This window comes from Dreissena polymorpha, chromosome 2 (genome assembly GCF_020536995.1).
Source record: "Dreissena polymorpha isolate Duluth1 chromosome 2, UMN_Dpol_1.0, whole genome shotgun sequence".
Classification (NCBI taxonomy): domain Eukaryota; kingdom Metazoa; phylum Mollusca; class Bivalvia; order Myida; family Dreissenidae; genus Dreissena; species Dreissena polymorpha.
The window spans coordinates 82516996-82540282 of NC_068356.1; the positions used below are offsets into that span (position 1 = coordinate 82516996).

The window sequence follows — 23287 nt, forward strand, 5'->3', positions numbered from 1 at the left end:
GTACTACTAAACGCAACAGCAATCCATTAATAACTAAAGGCATGGATTTTAATTTCTGTAACTTACCAGTTCAACCATTACTTGTATGTTTATCCAAGAATTTGACGTAAAATGATACGGTTCTGCAAAATAGTGTGCTTTATTAAAACCTGAAATGTAACCTACTTCATAATTTGTCCACTAATATGTTAATTGGAAAGTACCTTCATATGATTATTTAGGTTCACATTTTATAGTAACATGTGTCCAGCCTACTACTGCTGAGTTCACATAGTTTGATTCCATCTTTGGACTATGTAGTTTATCTATTGGTTCAGGTTTTAGCTGCGTTTGACACTATTGATATTCCTATTCTTATTCAAATTCTCCAAAATGAGTTTGGAATCCAAAGTACCCCATTAAAATGGATTGAGTCATACCTGACTAACAGAACAATGAAAGTTTTGATAAAACAATCTTCATCTGACACTGAGCCTTTGAGATTCGGCATCCCCAAAGGCTCCTGTGCTGGACCAGTGATTTTCACTCTGTATATATGGGCCCTTATCAAGGTGGTTCAGAAGTATCCAGCTGATCTGTATGGCTATGCAGACGACCACAAGATTGCCTTCAAGATTCAGGCAGGAAATCATGAAAATGAAGCATACATTCTACAACTTGATAAGTGTCTCAATGATATTATAAACTGGATGACAACTTTCAAGCTGAAATCAAAAACAGAAATCATTTTATACGGAACAAGGCAACAAATATCTAAAATGTCCATATCAAGTGTAAGTGTTGGAGGATGCATGGTTAAGTTAGTAGACCATGTGAGAGATCTTGGTGTTACAATGACCAACACTCTTAACCTTGACCTTCACATCACGAAAAAGTGCCGAATTGCCCAAATGCAATTGCGTAATTTAAAAGCTATACACAGGCATTTGACACAGAAGTCAGCCGAGGTGTTAGTGCATGGTCTTGTACACTCCCATATTGACTTTTGCAATGGTTTATTCACCGATCTGCCAGCTCACCAAATTCAAAAGCTTCAACGCACTCAAAATCATGCCGCAAGAGTGGTCCTGAATGCGTCATTTGATCAACCAAGTACTGAACTCTTGAAACAACTCCACTGGCTACCAGTTAAAGCTAGAATCATGTACAAAGTACTGGTTATGGTCTTTCGTGTTGTCCATGGTTATGCTCCTGGTTACTTGCAAGAAATGTTTGTCCCAGAAAGCAGTCGGTATAGACTTCGATCACAAAGTGACTGTAATCTTGTTATTCCCAGGAGGCGAACTAAGATGGCGGATAGTTCTTTAGCTGTTGTTGGCCTGAAGTGGTGGAACAATCTACCAAGCCACTTAAAAATCATTGACAATGAGGGCTGTTTAGATCAAGACTTAAAACTCATTTGTTCAATCTTTTTCACGGATAACCAATGTGCAGTGTTTGTAAAGCGCAATAGAAAAATTTAATTATAATTTTTGCGCTATATAAGTGACATGTATTTATTTGTATTTGTATTTTATAGGTTCATCTGTTTCGATCTTAATAAGTAAACCACAGGGTTGGGTTTTTATATATCAAGGCTCAGATTTATGGTTGTCATAATTATTCTCAGCCGCCATGTATTCCTTATTTGTCTGCTGGTCACATTGATTAATTTCCTGATGACAGGCAGTTGCCCTCGTTATACCCCCATTACTGGTAATGGGGGCTATATAGGAGTCACTTTGTCGGTCTGTCCCTAAATTTCATCTGATCTTCACCAAACTTGGTCACAAGTTGTATCTAGATGATGTCTAGGTCAAGTTTTAATATGGGTCATGCCAGGTCAAAAACTAGGTCATGGGGTCACTTTGTGTGTTTTAAACCGAAAGTTTGTCAGGGTCATAACTATGTCATTTATCGTTAGATTTTAAAATGACTTAGTACATTTGTTCACCATGATAGGACGATGTGTCGTCTGAAAAAAGTACTTTGATATCTCCAATGTCAAGGTCACACTTGGAGTTTAAAGGTCAAATGCTTGTCCAGGCCATAACTTTGTCATTTATGGTGAGATTTTAAAATCATTTGGAAAATGTGTTCACCATCATTGGACTGTGTGTCGCGCGAAATGATTACGTTGATATCTTCAAGGTCAAGGTCACACTTTGAGTTCAAAGATCATAAATTAGCTTGTCCGGGCCATAACAATGTCATTCATTGTAAGATTTTAAAATCATTTGGCACATTTGTTCACCATCAATGGACGGTGTGTTGCGCGGAAGAATTACGTAGATATCTTGAAGGTCAAGGTCACACTTAAAGTTCAAAGGTCAAAAATGGCCATAAATGAGCTTGTCCAGGCCATTACTATGTTGTTCATTGTGATAATTTAAAATCATTCGACACATTTGTTCACCATCATTGGACGGTGTGTCGCGCGAAAGAATTACGTCGATATCTCCAAGGTCAAGGTCACACTTTGAGTTCAAAGGTCAAAAATGGCCATACATGAGCTTGTCCGGGCCATAATTATGTGGTTCATTGTGAGATTTAAAAATCATTTGGCTCATGTGTTCACCATCATTGAACGGTGTGTCGCGCGAAAGAATTACGTCGATATCTCCAAGGTCAAGGTCACACTTTGAGTTCAAAGGTCAAAAATGGCCATTAATGAGCTTGTCCGGGCCATAACTATGTCGTTAATTGTGAGATTTTAAAATCCTGTGACACATTTGTTCACCATCATTGGACGGTGTTTCGCGCGAAAGAATTGCGTCGATATCTCCAAGGTCAAGGTCACACTTTGAGTTCAAAGGTCAAAAATGGCCATAAATGATCTTGTCTGGACCATAACTATGTCATTCATTGTGAGATTTTAAAATGACTCTGTACATTAAATTTGTTCACAGTCATTGGACTGCGTGTCATGTGGAAGAATTCAAGAGTTCAAAGGTCAAAATGGCTATAAATGATAATGGCATAATAATTCTTAACAAGTGCTGTCACCATAGGATGACATATGCCCCCTATAAACGCTTTGATAGAAGTTATTGAAATGCACTAAATGACCCCGTAACCTAGTTTTTGACCCGGCATGACCCATATTCGAACTTGACCTAGATAATGTCTAGATACAACTTCTGACCTATGTTTTGGGGGCATAAAAATATTATCAGAATATGAGATTTTTTGTATATTTTGTATGTTAAATATTGTGTTAATGTTAAATGTTGTTAATTAATATAAATATAAGCAGGACAGGGGAGGTAATACACTACAGGGGAAACAAATGCAATAAGTTTAAATTTATTGTTACAGATTTGCCTCCCTTGTAATATATTTAAATTTTACCAAATGTAAGGCTAACTGCATTTTTGTAATGCAAACTATTACTACTACTACTACTACTACTACTACTACTACTACTACTACTACTACTACTATTACTACTACTACTACTGCTACTACTGCTGCTGCTGCTGCTGCTGCAGCTGCTGCTGCTGCAGCTGCTGCTGCTGCTGCTTCTACTACTACTACTACTTCTACTACTACTACTGCTACTACTACTACTACTACTACTACTACTACTACTTACTTCTACTGCTACTACTACTACTACTGCTACTACTCCTACTTCTACTACTACTACTGCTCTACTACTACTACTACTACTACTACTACTACTACTACTACTACTACTACTTCTACTACTACTACTACTTATACTACTGCTCTACTACTGCTCTTACTACTACTACTACTACTACTACGACTACTACTACTACTACTACTACTACTACTACTTCTACTACTACTACTACTACTACTACTACTACTACTACTACTACTACTACTACTACTACTACTACTACTACTATTCTTCTGCTAACACCACCACCACCTACTACTACTACTACTCTATTACTACTACTACTACTACTACTACTACTACTACTACTACTACTACTACTACTACTACTACTACTACTACTACTACTACTACTACACTTCTACTACTACTACTTCTACTTACTATTTCTTCTGCCACTACCACCACCACCACCACCACTACCACCACCACCACCACCACCACCACCACCACATTGGGGGCATAAAAATTGCCATAAATTAGATTCTCTTGTTTTGTAAAGACAGCGTGCAAAATAGTCTGTGTCAATGCGGCACGTGGGGGTATACGTCACGTCTGTGACAAAGCTCTAGTATTTAAACTACTGGCTTCAGTGACTGACGTTCAACGAGTCTATCTTGCAATCCTTCCCTAACCTTTTCATCAGATAGATCACAGACATTTTGATGTCCCACTTTGCAACCATTCAATTCCACCTTGCAACACTTTTCCTGCACCTTTCCTCCAACTTGTTCCCATGCAGACTTCTCTAAATTGAATCTCTGATCTTCAACAGTCTGTTCTCTCTTCCAACTTTGTTCAAGGCCATTGTCAACATTTCTTTCCCAGGCAACGTTACCCTCTACTTTCAGTATTCTAATCCTAAAGAACTTCTCATCTTGTTCCGTATACGATCTATCCATTGCATCACCTTTACTGTCTACTAACTCAGAATAATTCTCAAGATTTACCAGATGTTCAATACTCACATCATCCATTTCATCTCTTTTATCCTCTAATTTTCCAGTTTGTTTATTATACTATAAAATATCATGTCCAGTACTGGAACCATCCATTCCATCACTTTTACAGGATAATTGCCCAGTACAGCTCTTATTCTGTAAAATGTCATGTTCAACAGCCTGACCATTCATCGCATTGTTTTTAACACCAACACCACCCACATTTATTGCGTTGTTTTTAACGCCTACACCACCCTCATCGATTGGATTGTTTTTAACACCAACACCACCCTCGCGCTTGACACCAACACCAGCCTTGCTCTGCAAATTGTCAAAGAGCTACTTGTACCTCTCCAGTGATCCACTTCTCTTGATATGATGCACCAGACGTAAATGCTTAAGAACGTGAGCCCGCATGACGAAACCATGGCTACAGACCGGACAGGAAAACTTGCGGTTCTTCTCATGCCTCTTGATGTGGATGTTGAGGTTGTTTCTGCGGTTGAACTCACGTCCACACACAGGGCACTCAAACAGCATCTTACCTGAGTGCGTGACCCGGTGGGTCTTCAGGCTGGTGAAGGTGGAGAAGGAACCCGAACAGAACTCGCAAGAAAATGGCTTCTCACCTGAATGGGAAGTGAAAGTATGGAGGTTTTTTTTAGGTTATTTTCTATTTGAGGCTGGCTCTGGGAAAACTGGGTTAAAAGCATGGGCGTAAAGTGTTGTCCCAAATTAGCCTGTGTGGTCTGCACAAGATTATCTTTGATGACACATTCTTGTTTAATTGTGTTTTAATGCCCCCCTTTGAAGAAGAGGGGGTATATTGTTTTGCACGTCCGTCGGTCGGTCAGTCCGTCATACCTGAAAATCAATAGGGGTCATCTGCCAGACATGATCAATGTACATATGAAGTTTCATGATCCTAGGCGTAAGCATTCTTGAGTTATCATTTGGAAACCATTTTACTATTTCGAGTCACTGTCACCTTGACCGTTGACCTAGTGACCTGAAAATCAATAGGGGTCATCTGCCAGTCATTATCAATGAACCTATGAAGTTTCACGATCCTAGGCATAAGCATTCTTGAGTTATCATCCGGAAACCATTTTACTGTTTCGAGTCACTGTGACCTTGTCCTTTGACCTAGTGACCTGAAAATCAATAGGGGTCATCTGCCAGTCATGATCAATGAACCTATGAAGTTTCATGATCCTAGGCGTAAGCATTCTTGAGTTATCATCTGGAAACCAGTTTACTATTTCGAGTCACTGTGACCTTGACCTTTGACCTAGTGACCTGAAAATCAATAGGGGTCATCTGCCAGTCATGATCAATGTACCTATGAAGTTTCATGATCCTAGGCCTAAGCATTCTTGAGTTATCCGGAAACCATTTTACCATTTCGAGTCACTGTGACCTTTGACCTAGTGACCTGAAAATCAATAGGGGTCATCTGCCAGTCATGATCAATGTACCTATAAAGTATCATGATCCTAGGCCTTAGTGTTCTTGAGTTATCATCCGGAAACCATCTGGTGGACTGACTGACCAACCGACCGACATGTGCAAAACAATATACCCCCTCTTCTTCGAAGGGGGGCATTATAACAGTAACCTTAAACTGATTGGCCCCAAAAGCTAATTTCAAGCTATGGCAGCATCTATGCTACCTATGCACAAAATTAAAGCACATTACCTCATTTCAAAACTAATGTTTTAAAGGGAGAATATATAATGACGAATAGTTACTGAGAAAAAATGGCTAGCATTTACTGTCTTTCAGATTTTTCATCAAAATCACATATTCAAGCAATCATTGATAATTGAAATATTCTAGTGGGGACCCAATTATTTTTCGTTACCCTTTTTTAGCTCACCTGAGCGATAGCTCGGGGTGAGCTATTGTGATCACTCACCGTCCGGCGTCCGGCCGTCTGTCTGTCTGTCTGTAAACAATTTGTAAACATCTTCTTCTACTAAACCATTGAGCCAATTTCAACTAAATTTCATGTGGAGCATCCCTAGGTCATGGTACAAAAGAATTGTTAAAAAAAAATTGATCACATAACCTAGATGGCCGCCATGACCATATATGGTAAAAACCTTAAAAAATCTTCTTGTCAGAAACCGCTCATCAGATTTTCAAAAAATTTCACAGGGATGACCTTTGAAGGCTCCCCTGAAAAAGTTGTTCAAAGAAATTTGATTCGTCAAAGAACATGGCCGCAGGAGCTAGTTGAACTTTGCATGTTTATTCGTTTTTGCCTATTTTGTGAAAACTTTCATTTGAATGATAATTTAAGAATGCATACGCGGCCAACAGGGCACACTCTGAACAATATTACTGAAGCAACTGGTCTGTAATCCTAAATCTATAAGTATCAGTCCAATGAAACATCATCCTTTTAGTAAAATACAGTGAATCAGTGAAAATATTATCAGAATATGAGATTTTTTGTATATTTTGTATGTTAAATATTGTGTTAATGTTTAATTTTGTTAATTAATATAAATATAAGCAGGACAGGGGGGGGTAATACACTACAGGGGAAACAAATGCAATAAGTTTAAATTTATTGTTACAGATTTGCCTCCCTTGTAATATATTTAAATTTTACCAAATGTAAGGCTAACTGCATTTTTGTAATGCATACTACTACTACTACTACTACTACTACTACTACTACTACTACTACTACTACTGCTACTACTACTGCTGCTGCTGCAGCTGCTGCTGCTGCTGCTTCTACTACTACTACTTCTACTTCTACTACTACTACTACTACTACTACTACTACTACTACTACTACTACTACTACTACTTCTACTGCTACTACTACTACTACTACTACTACTACTTCTACTACTACTGCTCTACTACTACTACTACTACTACTACTACTACTACTACTACTACTACTACTATTTCTACTACTGCTCTACTACTACTACTACTACTACTACTACTACTACTACTACTACTACTACTACTACTACTACTACTACTACTATTTCTTCTGCTAACACCACCACAACCTACTACTACTACTACTCTATTACTACTACTACTACTACTACTACTACTACTACTACTACTACTACTATTTCTTCTGCCACCACCACCACCACCACCACCACCACTACCACCACCACCACCACCACCATTCACAGTGACAAAAAACGTATTCACACTATGGCTGCTACTACAACTTATAGCCCATATAGGGGGGCATGCATGTTTTACAAACAGCCCTTGTTATTTTGAACTCCACCTTCCCAGAATAGTTTAGTTCAGAGCTCCAGATAAGGATTTGGTCTAAAGGGTATTTCATCCCCTGATATTATTGTAAAAGCGTATTTTACTCTTTTGTTTCAGCCATAAAGAGAATTAAGGAATATTTATGGGTATTTTCCATAGAAATCTGACATAGTAAATGGTGTATTAAACCTACAAATATTATTATTGGTTATATATATTATTAAATGCAAACAGAATGATTTTAAATGACGATATGACAAGACTTTCTTTAAAAATATTCCCATAGAAGCCGCTGGTCGCTTAAAACGTCCCTTTTTCTTATCCACAAACATTATGGACCGCCATTTTTATTACAAAATTATTTTGATTCACTTACTTTTGATTCAACGGTAAACTTACAAAGTCAACTTGATTTTTGGTTAAACCTGTTACGCACTTTAATCGATTTAAAATACGAACCAAGAATTGTTTTGCGTTTTGTTACGCAGTGGGTCGATTTTTAATGCGTTTTTGTATGTTTTTCAATGCGTATATACGCAGATACGCCTCTTATCTGGAGCTCTGGTTTAGTTCCTTTGGGTCTCAGGTGAGCGCCTTAGGGCCCATGGCTCTCATTGTATTATTATTGTCACAAAAAAAATATTATTATAGCTCAAATACTAGAATACACAAACACTATACATTAATAATGGTTAATAATAATTAATCACAGAAAAAATGCCCCCCCCTGCTGATATTACAAACACTGGCAACAAGGCATAAAGCCAGGCAAAAATCTGATGTAATAAACATAGCTTTAAACAAACTTCATTAAAGTGAGTCAACAAACCTGGCATATCATCCCAGCTCATCTCAATTAACAAGCAAACAGTCCACAACAACCTATTATTAATACTAGCAGAGCAATGAGATCTATCACCTATAAAGGTGTGATGACTGATGAGATATTGAAGTATAATCTGCCATCAGGGACAGATACACGCTTTCAGTATCAAATAAAACAAGTAATTGTTTTCTGAGTCTTCACAATTCGTCCTTAGGTCTCAATAGCACTTTTACGATATTACCATTTGCTCTGAGGTCTCAATATATTTACAAAGTATTTGATGGGCAATTGGGAGTGAATAATGACCACTGAACAATAACCGAATGACTCCACAATACTTGCAATATTTGAAGCGCACTATAGGAAAAAGGGGCTTAATGCATATGCATATAGTGTCATCCCAGATTAGCCTGTGCAGTCCTCACAGGCTTATTACGGACAAAAATTCCCACCTAGACTGGATTTTTGTTAAGAAGAGACTTTCTTCAAACAAAGAATTCTTTAAAAGCGGAAACTGCCATCACTGATTAGCCAGTGTGGACTCCATTCAACCCCGTTTTTTCAGAGTGAGGCTCATTCATTTGATCATCAATATAGTCAATATAGTGCCTTAAGATCCTCTGGCAAGTACACAAACACACACCTGTATGGGTCCGTTGACGAGTGATTAGCCCGGAGCTATTCCTGAAGGAACTGTCGCACCACTGACACTGGTAAGGCTTTTCCCGAGATGGATTCACATGTGATACTTCAGCTGTCCCGCCTGACGGAACGATTTGTCACAGAGTTCACAGAAGTGAGGCCTCCGACATGAATAATGACAGCAAGAAAGGCACTATATTGAGGCTGGTTATTTGTTCCTGTGGACGTTATTAATTGTTGTTATAGATGGATCAACACATCATTCATAAACAGACATGAGCTTGCTCACCTGAGAACCAAAAGAGAAACTGTTCTTTGCAGCTTTTGCATTGTTTGTGGCTTGAGACCTTGCTTTTTCTCAGAACCATTTTGGGCTAAGCTGAGATATTAAGAGAACAAATGTTTTGAATAAAATTATGCAACCATTTTCACACTAGGCTGATATAATCATAAGAACAAAAGTTTTCAAAGTTTCTTGAAGATGGGACATACAGGGACGAAGATGTGAGTTCTAGAGTATTCACACGGTTTCATAGTAACCATACAAGGAAAACTGCCCTGTCCCCCGAAATCCATGTTTTTCAATTGACAGAAACTTTGTTCAAACTTGGCTGAGACATAATAAGAACAATTTTTCTGAGCAAGCTTCATGTTTAAAATACAACAGACAGACAACAATTGATCACACTACCTCACCATGATCATGTTGTGCTCATGTTCTGCTAAAAATCGGTGCATCATACTGGATAATACAACTGGTACTATAAATGTGAAATGTGATGTGAAACGTATCTACTTAACATGGCTTCATTATGTACAGGTAACATAGTTCCACAGAAGCTTTGTCACAGACAAAACAGCAGTCCCTTACCAGGTTACAGGTACTTAAATTTCACAGGAGCGTTGTCACAGACAAAACAGCAGTCCCTTATCAGGTTACAGGTACTTAAATTTCACAGGAGCTTTGTCACAGACAAAACAGCAGTCCCTTATCAGGTTACAGGTAACAGTTTTACTGGAGCTTTTTCACAGACAAAACAGCAGTCCCTTACCAGGTTACAGGTACAGGTTACAGGTACTATAGTTTTACAGGAGCTTTGTCATAAACAATACAGCCGTCCCTTACCAGGTTACAAGTAACAGTTTCACTGGAGCTTTGTCACAGAACAAACAGCAGTCCCTTACCAGGTTACTGGTACTAAAGTTTAACAGGAGCTTTGTCACAAACAAAAAAGCACTCCCTTACCAGGTTACAGGTATTTTAGTTTCACAGGAGCTTTGTCATAAACAATACAGCAGTCCCTTACCATGTTACAGGTTCAAAAGTTTCACAGGAGCTTTGTCACAGACAAATGAGCAGTCCCTTACTAGGTTACAGGGACTAGAGTTTACCAGGAGCTTTTGTCAGACAAAACAGCCGTCCCTTACCAGATTACAGGTTCTAATGTTTTACAGGAGCTTTGTCAAAGACAAAACAGCAGTCCCTTACTAGGCTACAGGTACTATAGTTACACAGGAGCTTTGTCACTGACAAAACAGCAGTCCCTTATCAGGTTACAGGTACTATAGTTTCACAGGAGCTTTGTGATGGACAAAACAGCAGTCCTTTACTAGGCTACAGGTACTATAGATTCACAGGAGCTTTGTCACAGACAAAACAGCAGTCCCGAACTAGGCTACAGGTACTATAGTGTCACAGGAGCTTTGTCACAGACAAAACAGCAGTCCCTTATCAGGTTACAGGTAACCTAGTTTCACAGGAGCTTTGTGACGGACAAAACAGCAGTCTCTTACCAAGTTACAGGTACTATAGTTTCACAGGAGCTTTGTGACAGACAAAACAGCAGTCCCTTACTATTCTACAGGTAGTATAGTTTCACAGGAGCTTTGTGACTGACAAAACAGCAGTCCCTTACCAGGTTAGGTTACAGGTACTATAGTTTCACAGGAGCTTTGTGACAGACAATACAGCAGTTCCTTACTAGGCTACAGGTTCTATAGTTTCACAGGATCTTTGTCACAGACAAAACAGCAGTCCCTTACAATGTTACGGGTACTATAGTTACACAGGAGTTTTGTCACAGACAAAACAGCAGTCCCTTATCAGGTTACAGGTACTTAAGTTTCACAGGAGCTTTGTGACAGACAAAACAGCAGTCCCTTACCAGGTAACAGGTACTATAGTTTCACAGGAGCTTTGTCACAGACAAAACAGCTGTCCCTTACTAGGCCACAGGTACTATAGTTTCACAGGATCTTTGTCACAGACAAAACAGCAGTCCCTTACCATGTTACAGGTACTATAGTTTCAAATGAGCTTTGTGAAAGACAAAACAGCAGTCCCTTATCAGGTTACAGATAACATAGTTCCACAGGAACTTTGTCACAGACAAAACAGCAGTCCCTTACCAGGTTACAGGTACTATAGTTTCACAGGATCTTTGTCACAGACAAAACAGCAGTCCCTTACCAGGCTACAGGTACTATAGTTACACAGGAGCTTTGTAATAGACAAAACAGCAGTCCCTTACCAGGCTACAGGTACTTTAGTTTCACAGGAGCTTTGTCACAGACAAAACAGCAGTCCCTTACCAGGTTACAGGTACTTTAGTTTCACAGGCTTTTGTCACAGACAAAACAGCAGTCCCTTACCAGGATGGAGATTAAGAAATCTAAGAAAATTTGCAACGAGTAAAGTCGAGATGTAAAGCGAATTTAAATACGAAATAAACGCTAATCACCTTTTTACTGATGTTGCTGGGAAGTGAGCGTCATTTAAACAATAAACAGAAGTAATAAAGGGTATAAAACGGCGAAAAATAACTGTCTCGGTATGGTCGTCGCCATCTTGAATATCACGTGATTACTCCCTCTGTTATAGACTGTGTCCAAATTGAAAATTGTAAATAAAGCTGTTTCCTAAAAAGTTTTTTTTTTTCTTTTAAAAGTCTCGCCAAAATAAAATAAAAATAAAGTCAATTTTTTTAAATAAACTCAATTGGTTTATTGAGTTTATCATACAGCAGTTTAATGCCCTAGCACTTCATAATATACAGTTTAGAAAGCAGTTAAACATGCACTTATTAACAATTTGTACACTGTTATCTATAATCATAAAAATAATGTCACGAGCCAAGCGTAGCTGTGATTTATTACTTTCTTCAACTTTTCCAAACTTGAAGCTTTTGTTCAAGTTTAACATAGAACTAAAATGGACTCAGATAAGCAGTAAACTAAGAATAACATTTTGCCTATTCAGTTGATTTTAAATTGTCAAAAATATAAACTCAAGATTTCAAAACATTTCCAAAATTTATTCATTCATAACAAATAAATTAATAAAAACTTTCAATAAATATATTTCTTAACACACAGATTATTTCTTAGACATTTATATAATAACAATACAGAAATTTACATGTATCATATAAAGTATTTGCACACTTTGTTTTATAATGTCCTAAAAAGATGATAAATGCAATTTATAAAATTCAGTCTCAATTTTGATAGCTAGTCTTATTGAAAACTGTATTTAAAATGCTTATATAAGATAAATAAAATAGGTCTCACACCTAGGAAAACAAAGTTCAGAGTCCTCGAATGACAATTTTCAGTGCCTTTTATACTGTCCAGCAGAAGCGCACGCATAGCATTGTGCAATATAAAAATAAAAGCGCACATATGAAAAGTGCGCAAAAAGCGCACAAACAACGCTCAGTAAAGCGCGCAAGAGCGCACAATGAAATTTGAGCGTTCTTGACACGGTTAACATGACTCGTCTTAAAATGATATTTCTGACGATTTTACAATTAAACAATAGTCAAATACATATAAAATAAATAAATAAATCATTTATAAAGACGACTATTACCTTGTTATTAGATAATTTTGGTTGATTATGAGTATTTAACAAATTATTTCATATGCCTAAACTGTCCCGGAAACTATCAAAAATACTGTAGTCAGTGTAAACTACCCAGAATGCACTTATGTCAGCATCAGGAAATCAACTTCCTGTTTATCCAAAATGGCTGCCATATTAACAGACGCTAATACAATGAGACATTTAAAAAGGATATTACAAATAATAAAGAAGCGCAAAAGGTATGCATCGGCTGTTATCAGCTCTAACCACCACACCGCATCCAATAAAAGCATTAAATAACAGTGACATTGTCATTCAGATGCAAAACATAAACGATACAAATGAACAATGTACATGTACATAAACACATGTTTACATCAACAATCTAGGGCATGACATATTACCCCTCCTTCAATTTTAAAGGTCCTCCTTTAAATAATTAAGTAGAACATTTGTATTTAAACTGTCTAACAGTTACAATATCAGTAAAACATTGTAAGAGATTATTTGTTTAACACTTTACAAGTACAGTGTGATTTAAAGCATCCATTTCAATGTACAACACGTTGTACAGTGTTATGTCTTACTACTTACACTTAAATGTATTATGAATATTGCTGGGCCAAGTGTGAGGTTGAGCGCTCTATAACCAGGTTTAAACCCCCAATGCTTTGCATTGACCGAGTTTTGTAACAAAGGTCTTGATTTAATTGACCTTCCTAAAATATTCAATGATAAAAATGTACGTCGGCCCTTATTTCCGCAATACTGAATCACCACTTATTTGCTACAAATATAGTAAACCTGTAAGAAGTATCGTTTTTTAATTATAATTCTATTTCCACAGATATAAATGTAATAAGAAATTGTCCTACATTATGTGACTGTACTAGTTCTTAATATATATATGGTCCAGTTGGACATGTTATTACTGGGGACCTTAATTTCATTCAAAATAAAAACCTTAGAAATTTGCTACGCAGAGGCCCTAAGTACAGACTGCCTATTCCTGTTGATTTTGATGACTGCATTAAGAATATCGTAACATCCTTACATGATTATTGCACTAAATGGTGCAGAAAGGAAAATGCTGAAAATACTGCACTCAATGATTGGAAAACAAAAGTATTTAGTATGGTCATGAATAAAATATGTTTTTATGATACACATCCTTTGGCCCTACCACATTCACCTAAATTTAATAAACAAAATCTCTGTAAATTGCTTGAAGACTTAAAATCTAAATTCGTCTTAGTTCCTGCTGATAAGGCTGCTAATAATGTTATCATAATATGACGAGTGTTTTATGTTCAAACTATTTCACAAGAACTTTCACAAACTACATCATATTGTGAGTACAATAAGCAACCTAATGAAATTATTACCGACCATATTGCCCAATGCATAAAGTTAAATGTAATACTAGTAGTCAATATTACTGACAAGAAATTGCCATCACTTTACTGGATACCTAAATTACATAAGACGCCATATAAAAGTCGTTTTATCGCTAATTCAGTGTCTTGTACCACCAAACAATTATCAGTGTATGTTACATCTGCATTGAGTGCTATTAGATATCATATAGCTAAATTTTGTAATAAAGTTTATGAAAATAGTAATATTAACCTATTTTGGTCAATAAAAAACACCTTAGAAGTTATTGATAAAATTGAAAATAAAAACTATAAGGTGTCACAGGTAAGTACTTATGATTTTTCTACACTATATACAACGCTTCCTCACGCTTTAATAAAATCCAAACTTGTTTCTTTGATTGAAAAAACTTTTGCTAGAGAGAAGTGTTTGTATCTAGCTTTAAACACTAAAACAGCTTTTTTTACTAATCAGATATTAGATAATTACATCATTTGGACTGGTCTTGACTTTTGTGCAGCACTTACTTTTCTTTTGGATAACTTGTTTGTTGAATTTAATGGTAAAATATTTAAACAAATTATTGGCGTTACTATGGGTACTAATTGTGCGCCACTTATAGCTGACCTTTTTTTATATTGTTATGAAAGCGAATTTATGTTAGAATTATCTAATACTAAGCAAGTAGATTTGATTAATTGTTTTAACCTTACTAGTAGGTACATTGATGACATACTTAATTTAGATAATCCATTATTTGAACAATATATTCACAAAATCTACCCAAAAGAACTAGTCTTAAATAGATCGTGTATATCCAATACAGACGCTGCGTATTTAGACTTACATTAAACTATTAATAATAATTTGATCAAAACTAGTTTATACGACAAACGGGACGATTTTAACTTTGAACTTGTGAATTTTCCGGTTTTAGATGGCAACATCCCTAAAGGACCTTCCTATGGTATTTACATTTCGCAGTTGGTACGTTATGCCAGAGCATGTTCGTGTATTAAAGATTTTAATGATCGTAATCTAATATTAACTAAAAAATTGCTAAAACAAGGCTTTTTGTATCATAACCTAAGAAATAAATTTGCTAGATTTTACTCTAAGTATGGTGATTTAATTTCAAAATATAATGTTTCTATAAAATGGCATTTAAATAATGGAATCTCCCATCCATCATTTTACGGAGATGTTTTGAAGCGTGTCCGCAAATTAAAATATGTTAAACCGAATATTCATATCAAACTTTTCAATTTAATTAACTTGTTTTTATCAAAAGGATACGATGCTTATGTACTTAAAAACACGTTTTTAATGGTTTTCGATTCACTGTATCTTTCTTCCCTTAAAATTTGGAATCATTAGTGATATTATAGGCATTTTTCACTGTTGAATAAAATTGTGTCATTGTGTCGTATGAACAAATCTGCATGAATACTACATTATAGGCATTTTACACTGTTGAATAAAATTGTGTCATTGTGTCGTATGAACAAATCTGCATGTAAACTATATTTGGACTCAAATTGTACATCAAATCATTTCTGTCTTCAGTTGTCAAAACACCTATATACTGTTTGATTCCAATAATGTCGCTTTAATGGAATTACCATTTTTATTCATTTGCTTCTTAATATTAAATCACCTAAACTTGTTTATTAGTAGCCCCTGGAATTTGTTCACGTCATTATGTCATTATGGATTTTTGTGACGTCATACGACCGACTTTTCAAGTTGTAATCTACATGCATAGGTGATTGGGTTTATAACGTTCCATTTTATTTATATTTTCCCTCTGATAGGCGTTTCTTGTTTTATTTAATTATTTTTATTTTTTTTTAGCAGTCATATAAACAACCAAGCTATGTAATATGGAATTTTTACACCCATTATTGCTGCTTCTTCCTGTATTTTCGCGATGATTATCTGAGATATTAACTCCATGATATTATATTCTCAAATCTTTTCTATAAAGAAGGAATGTAGTTGACAAATGTTAATAGTTTTATTTGATCGTTCGTCAAAAAGTTGTAACTCTGTTACTCTTGTATCTTCAATGCAATTGAGTAATTAAATAGTAATTAAATTGAATGCGTTTTCATTCCCTTTTATTATTGTTTAATTTGAGTTACAATGCTATGACGTTAAATTTTATTTACACTTAAATGTATTATGAATATTGCTGAGCCAAGTGTGAGGTTGAGCGCTCTATAACCAGGTTTAAACCCCCAATGCTTTGCATTGACCGTTCCAAGGCGGTGACCCCAGCTTTATTCATATTTTGTGTTTATGTTGGTTTGTATTGTGCTGTATTGTGCTGTTTTGTACTGTTTGGGCAATCGGTCACTTGCCTTAAATAAAGGACCAACTAATTGTTTTTAATGAAAATTCAATACTGCTCCAGCAGCTGGAGTTTCACTTCTTTATATTACTACTTAAAACACAAGAACTATCAAATACAACACAACGCAATATAAATATTGTACTGACTAGACTAACAATTTCTACAAATAAACATTATTATTCTTAAGTATTATTTAAATATCAATTTTAATTATTTAAATAATCAACTTGCATTAATGCACACTGTCAAAACTAAATGTAGATTTTTCAAATAACAATCGACTAGACAATTTAAAACACTACACAATACAGTCCTGAATATGCAAAGTTTTAAAAGATGTTAACCAATGTTTATTGTAAGTGAAATGACAATGTTTCAATGTTTCAGACAACTAATACATACCACGATGCACGAATATTCTGTCGCGGTGGTTTTCCTTGTCATGTCTGTCCCTTGAGTCGTGATTTCTGGGGCGCAAAGGAGATCGGTCACGGTGCTGGTTGTAACGGATGGTAGAAGTTTCAGTTGCAGAATGGTCAAGACGGTGATGGGTGTTGCTGTGGCTGGAATCCGGATGATCATATGTTGGTGGGTGACACTCAGCTGCTGGTTGTGTGGGTCTGTTTTGGCTCCTCAGGATGTCAGTTAGGTCTGCCATGCTCCTTGTGAAGTCACAATTAAACCGATACTGTTTGTTGATATCTGAGTTTAGATGCTTCAAGTTGTTATTGATGTCTGACAACACAGCCCTTAGTTCATTGTGTCTTTTAACAGGAGAGTTGGATGAGGCTGATGATGAAGATGATGAAGAGCCAGATGAAGAGCTGGAGTCAGATGTTATTTCAGGGGCAAGAGCACGACATTCTTCAATGGTTGGCAGAGTGGTCAAAGGATCTTCTTGGTTGATTTCGGCTTGAGTTGCTTCTGCTTGTGCGGTGTTAGATGGTGGGAGGCTGGTCAGGGTTAGTTGATTTGGTGCTGGCGCTGGGGAGTTTGTTGACGTACCGATGACATTGATCAGTGGTTGCAGAGGGCCTATGCATTCTGAGAGGTTGAGGAAAGTGACAGGTTGATGCTGAAATGTCTGAAGCGGAGTCACTTTGGATGGTTGTGCTGGAGAAGATTGCTGTAGGAAAGGAGACAGTGGCAAATTGCTGATTGGACTCATGTCTGGAAGCGCAGACTGTATGGCTTGATACAAGATGTCTGGCTTCTTGGAGATGGAGAGCCAATGGCGTTTGCTCTCTTCTGCGGAAAGGACAGCAACATCCCGGTCAGTAATGAGATACGGAGATGGATTACTGACAAGGAACTCTGGACTGTCAGGGATGTTTTTCTCCTGGAGCACAAGTGCATGACGACGGAAACAGTGAACATTCGTTTCCAGTTCTACGCGTTTGAAACATCTGAAGAGGCTAAGACAACAGTGGTATGGAACTTGATGTAGACTCATGTGCCCCTTCAGTAAATGGTTGTTAACGCGGTATTACGCCTCAATGAACATTTTGTCCATCCGATGGTAGCATTTATAGCACTGATAGGCGCGACGCCGTTGACCACTGGATGAGAATTCAGGCATGATGGCAAGATGATTGGGCTGTCAACTGAAAATGAATAACAAGCATGTTGTTACTTTTCTTCCGAAACATATTTCCTAGGCATATATCACATCACTTACAAATAACCGTTCGCCGCTTAGGTCTTATCTGAGATATTAACTATATGATTCTATATTCTCAAATCTTTTCTATAAAGAAGGAATGTAGTTGACAATTGTTAATAGTTTTATTTAATCGTTCGTCAAAAAGTTGTAATTCTGTTACTCTTGTATCTTCAATGCAATTGAGTAATTAAATAGTAATTAAATTGAATGCGTTTTAATTCCCTTTTATTATTGTTTAATTTGAGTTACAATGCTATGACGTTAAATTTTATTTACACTTAAATGTTTTATGAATATTGCTGGGCCAAGTGTGAGGTTGAGCGCTCTATAACCAGGTTTAAACCCCCAATGCTCTGCATTGACCGTTCCAAGGCGGTGACCCCAGCTTTATTCATTTTTTGTGTTTATGTTGGTTTGTATTGTGCTGTTTTGTACTGTTTGGGCAATCGGTCACTTGCCTTAAATAAAGGACCAACTAATTGTTTTAATGAAAATTCAATACTGCTCCAGCAGCTGGAGTTTCACTTCTTTATATTGAGATTATGTATGTTTTCACATTGGATATTTCCTTCCGCCGAAATTAAAAAAATAATAAAATAAATAAATATGGATTTATAAACCATTCATATTTGCATAAGCTATATGAAAATAAAAATAAGGTGCCTCGATTTTATTACACCTACTGCGTACGTAGTGTATATATACTATTGATTTCTTATTAAAGGTAAAGAATGCCACTGTAATTGCTTGGTCCGAAAAATGCCTGCGCCTCCATGTGTATTCCGTGTAAGATTAATTTACTCCAACTCAAGAGCTGTCCCTAGTGGCAATTGCAAACGGTGGCATCATATCCGATGCGGAAACACAGGGATAACGGAAGAGAAATAATACGCAGCTGTGCGAGATCATTACGTTCGCATGCGATATCACCAGTATGATACTAATGACGAGGAAATGGATTTAAACGAAGATGAAGTGCACACCAGTGTCACCATAGAACAACTTTAAATGCCTTCTGTACCGAGGGACCTTGAACACACACAAGCAGCTCTGATATTAAAGGGGCCTTTTCACAGATGTTGGCAGATATTGAAGTTTGTTATTAAATGCTTTATATTGATATTGATGTAAACATTGGAACTAAAACGCTCTAGTGCAAAACAAGAATAAAATTAAAGACAGACAAAGTAACCCTCAACAGGGCTCGAACAACTGACCCTTGGAGTAAAAGTCTAACGCTTAGACCACTTGGCCGTCCGTGCTCATACAATGAGTGATGTCTTTTATGCACAATGTAAGCAATGCTCGTAGTGTCACAAAAGTTAACGACAACAACAGAACTCTCCAAATTATTAAATCGTTTCGCGTTGCAACGCTTTAAAAGTTTCAGGGTTTTAAACCGTCAAAAGATGCGTATAATTGATATTTAAGAGCATGGTAAATGTTGAGTATTACATTTTCCTAACTACAACGACAATTTGCGAATCGGAAACCTTTTTTAATTTTGTCAATTAACCAAAACGTGAAAAGGTCCCTTTCAATGAAAAGTCTGATAGTGGCGATTGTATGGTCGTGGTGACAACAAAGTACACAACTTCAATGTTTGACCCCTTATGTACCAGTGCTTTTATGTACCAGTCCTTTTATGTACCACTTTGAGACTTTATGTACCACCTATATATTATGTAGGTGTTGTCCATTCATTCATAGCAGTATGAATGGGCATTATTTACATGTGCAAACACAAGTGTTGATTGAGTCAAATTTGAGTTAATCAAATATTGTCTACAATAACATTGCAATTCATTGTACTGAATCATTTATTTCTTGCTATCAGAAAAGTTTTAACAATTTGGAAAAAAGTTAAATAAAACTGAGTAACTTAGTAACTCAGTTCTTACAAAGTAAAATATTGCTGATTTATATGTTATATCCATTTTGTTATTGCAATTCATAATGTCATGTTAAGAAACAAAAAAAAAGTTAAATAAAACTGAGTAACTTAGTAACTAAGTTCTTACTAAGTTAAATATTGCTAAATTATATGCTATATCTATTTTGTTATTGCAATTCATAATGTAATGTTAATGATCATATGGTGGCGTAAGTGATCTATGCACAAATTAATGATTAGTTTACGAAATTCATTTATTTGTATAAAGATATTTTATTGTAAGTCGGTGTTTTATACAAATGAAAATATTGTTCCCACAATATGATTTCTATTATAATAATACAATAATTTATGAGTGTAATACTATCATATTGTAAAATTAATGCTAGTATAATTATGGTTTATGTTAATTTTAATTGTCATTTGTATTATCATTTCTGGTGTTGCAAAAAGTGAACTCGCTACTTAAGGTGACAAAAGTGAAAACATTCGTGGTTGACTTTGAGACCGGTCTCTGGCAGGCTTTTCGCGAGGTGTATGCTGATATAGAAATCGGGGCTGTACTTTCCAATTCGGCTAAGCATTGTCGAGAAAGTCTCTGTATAATATCATATTGTAAAAATAATGCTATTATCATTATTATGGTTTATTTTAAATATTGGATCCTCATCACCATGAAATACGAAGAAACAAATATGCAAGCTAATCAGATACAAAAAGTTGTGAAGCGCGACCAAACAAAAAAAAACGTGGCGTACAAGAACGGTTATGGGAGGCTTGGAACTTGTACGGGCGGAGAGAAATATGTACGAATGACCTGTTTAATGTGTGCTGTAGATAATATTTGCCTGTGTGAATGGATGTGTATTTTTGTTTGTTTGCTTTCGAAATGTAATCGATGTTTGTTCTTGTGCATGCGTTTATCTAGATATATCGATATTGCTAGCAATAATACAATTATACAAATAATAAAGAAATTTGCACACGCGAGGCTATCCATATTGGATTCATTAAACGACGAAATAATGTTAAATTTTGCCGTGTTTTTACAGCAGATTTTTTATTTTATTTTATGAAATTCATTAATACAATCTTGAATGAATATGCACATGAAATAAATATTATTTTAGACAAGGTCCCTATGGATCGCACATGTTTATGCTTAAACAAGAATGTCACACAACCGTGACATTATACGCATAACGAAAACAAATGTCATGTAATCATCAATTGCATCAATTTTAATATTCTATTAAATTTATGAATACATGTTCGATATTGAAGGAACACGACACTTATTTCAGGCATGGCCTCAACCTTCGCGCAAAGATTTGACTGGAACCAGCATAGCTGGACCAAATACCTGCCTTCATAACAAACCACGTGATGATAACTTAGTCACGTGGTACAATAATTTTACCATTGTTATTTTTGCTTTTTTAATGTATGTTATTTATTTTTATAGTGAATTAAATGTATACACTATTTTCAAAATATTTATAACATGATCTTACTGGTGCTTTTCATAATATCATCATTAAACAAAAAATAAAATCCTACCAAATTTGGTAGGATTTTCTTGTGATCAGGGACGGGTTAAGCACTAGGCTTACAAGGCTACAGTCTTGGAACCCCGATTTTTAATTTTTGAACATTAAATACTAAAACATAATGATTAAATATTTGCAATATTTATCACTGCACTATCCATAAAGTTGAGTTGTTTCTAAATGAATACTTTTAAACGTACTCTTTTCCAAAATAAAGAGAAACATAGGTTGTTCAATTACATGAAGTATGTTGTTTTTTTTATTTTTTTTTCAATTATTTCCTTTTTTACATTCATGGTTAGAAGGCCATATAAATATTAATTCTGTGCTCAAAACAAAACAAAAAGTTAACAAACAGACACTTTAATAATGTACATTTTGAACAAGTTGTGTGCTAAAGCGCGGTTGAATCGTAAAATCTTGTATTTTTTAAATCAAGTATTGTAATGTTAACAAATACAAAGTTTAACTCGGTATGATTATAGCGTTGCTTTGAGATATAATTACAGTTGTACCTATATAAAACCTGTCGTTGGGTATGTCACAAGCTGTACCTGTATACAACCTGTCGTTGGGTATGTCACAAGCTGTACCTGTATACAACCTGTCGTTGGGTATGTCACAAGCTGTACCTGTATACAACCTGTCGTTGGGTATGTCACAAGCTGTACCTGTATACAACCTGTCGTTGGGTATGTCACAAGCTGTACCTGTATACAACCTGTCGTTGGGTATGTCACAAGCTGTACCTGTATACAACCTGTCGTTGGGTATGTCACAAGCTGTACCTGTATACAACCTGTCGTTGGGTATGTCACAAGCTGTACCTGTATACAACCTGTCGTTGGGTATGTCACAAGCTGTACCTGTATACAACCTGTCGTTGGGTATGTCACAAGCTGTACCTGTATACAACCTGTCGTTGGGTATGTCACAAGCTGTACCTGTATACAACCTGTCGTTGGGTATGTCACAAGCTGTACCTGTATACAACCTGTCGTTGGGTATGTCACAAGCTGTACCTGTATACAACCTGTCGTTAGGTTTGTCACAAAAGGCACATGCGCTGCTACTAATTAATGTGTGTGATTTTTTCCAGCGCATTCTTAATTTACAAGAATAAATAATAAACATAACAAATCATTCAACATAAACAATATACGACAAAAACTTAAGTAAAGTAATGTTCTATATTATATAATATATTTTACAACCAACGAATAGTGTTTTTTAAACATCGAATCCAGATAATGAATTCTCGTCGTAATGAAAAATTTAAAGAA

The 23287-nt window shown here is 36.1% G+C and overlaps 2 protein-coding genes across 3 annotated transcripts in view; one reads left to right on the top strand and one right to left on the bottom strand.

Annotated features, from left to right (window-relative positions):
• Nucleotides 1-23287, top strand: part of LOC127867807 (trichohyalin-like) — a 291013-nt gene that overhangs the window by 101575 nt on the left and 166151 nt on the right. The window lies entirely within an intron of this gene.
• On the bottom strand, nt 4909-18350 carry LOC127869869 (zinc finger protein 391-like). The gene is made up of 2 exons (XM_052412525.1): nt 17300-18350; nt 4909-5198 (listed from the first exon to the last, which is right to left on the bottom strand). Exons 1-2 carry the CDS (start codon nt 18348-18350, stop codon nt 4909-4911), a joined length of 1341 nt encoding a protein of 446 aa, XP_052268485.1.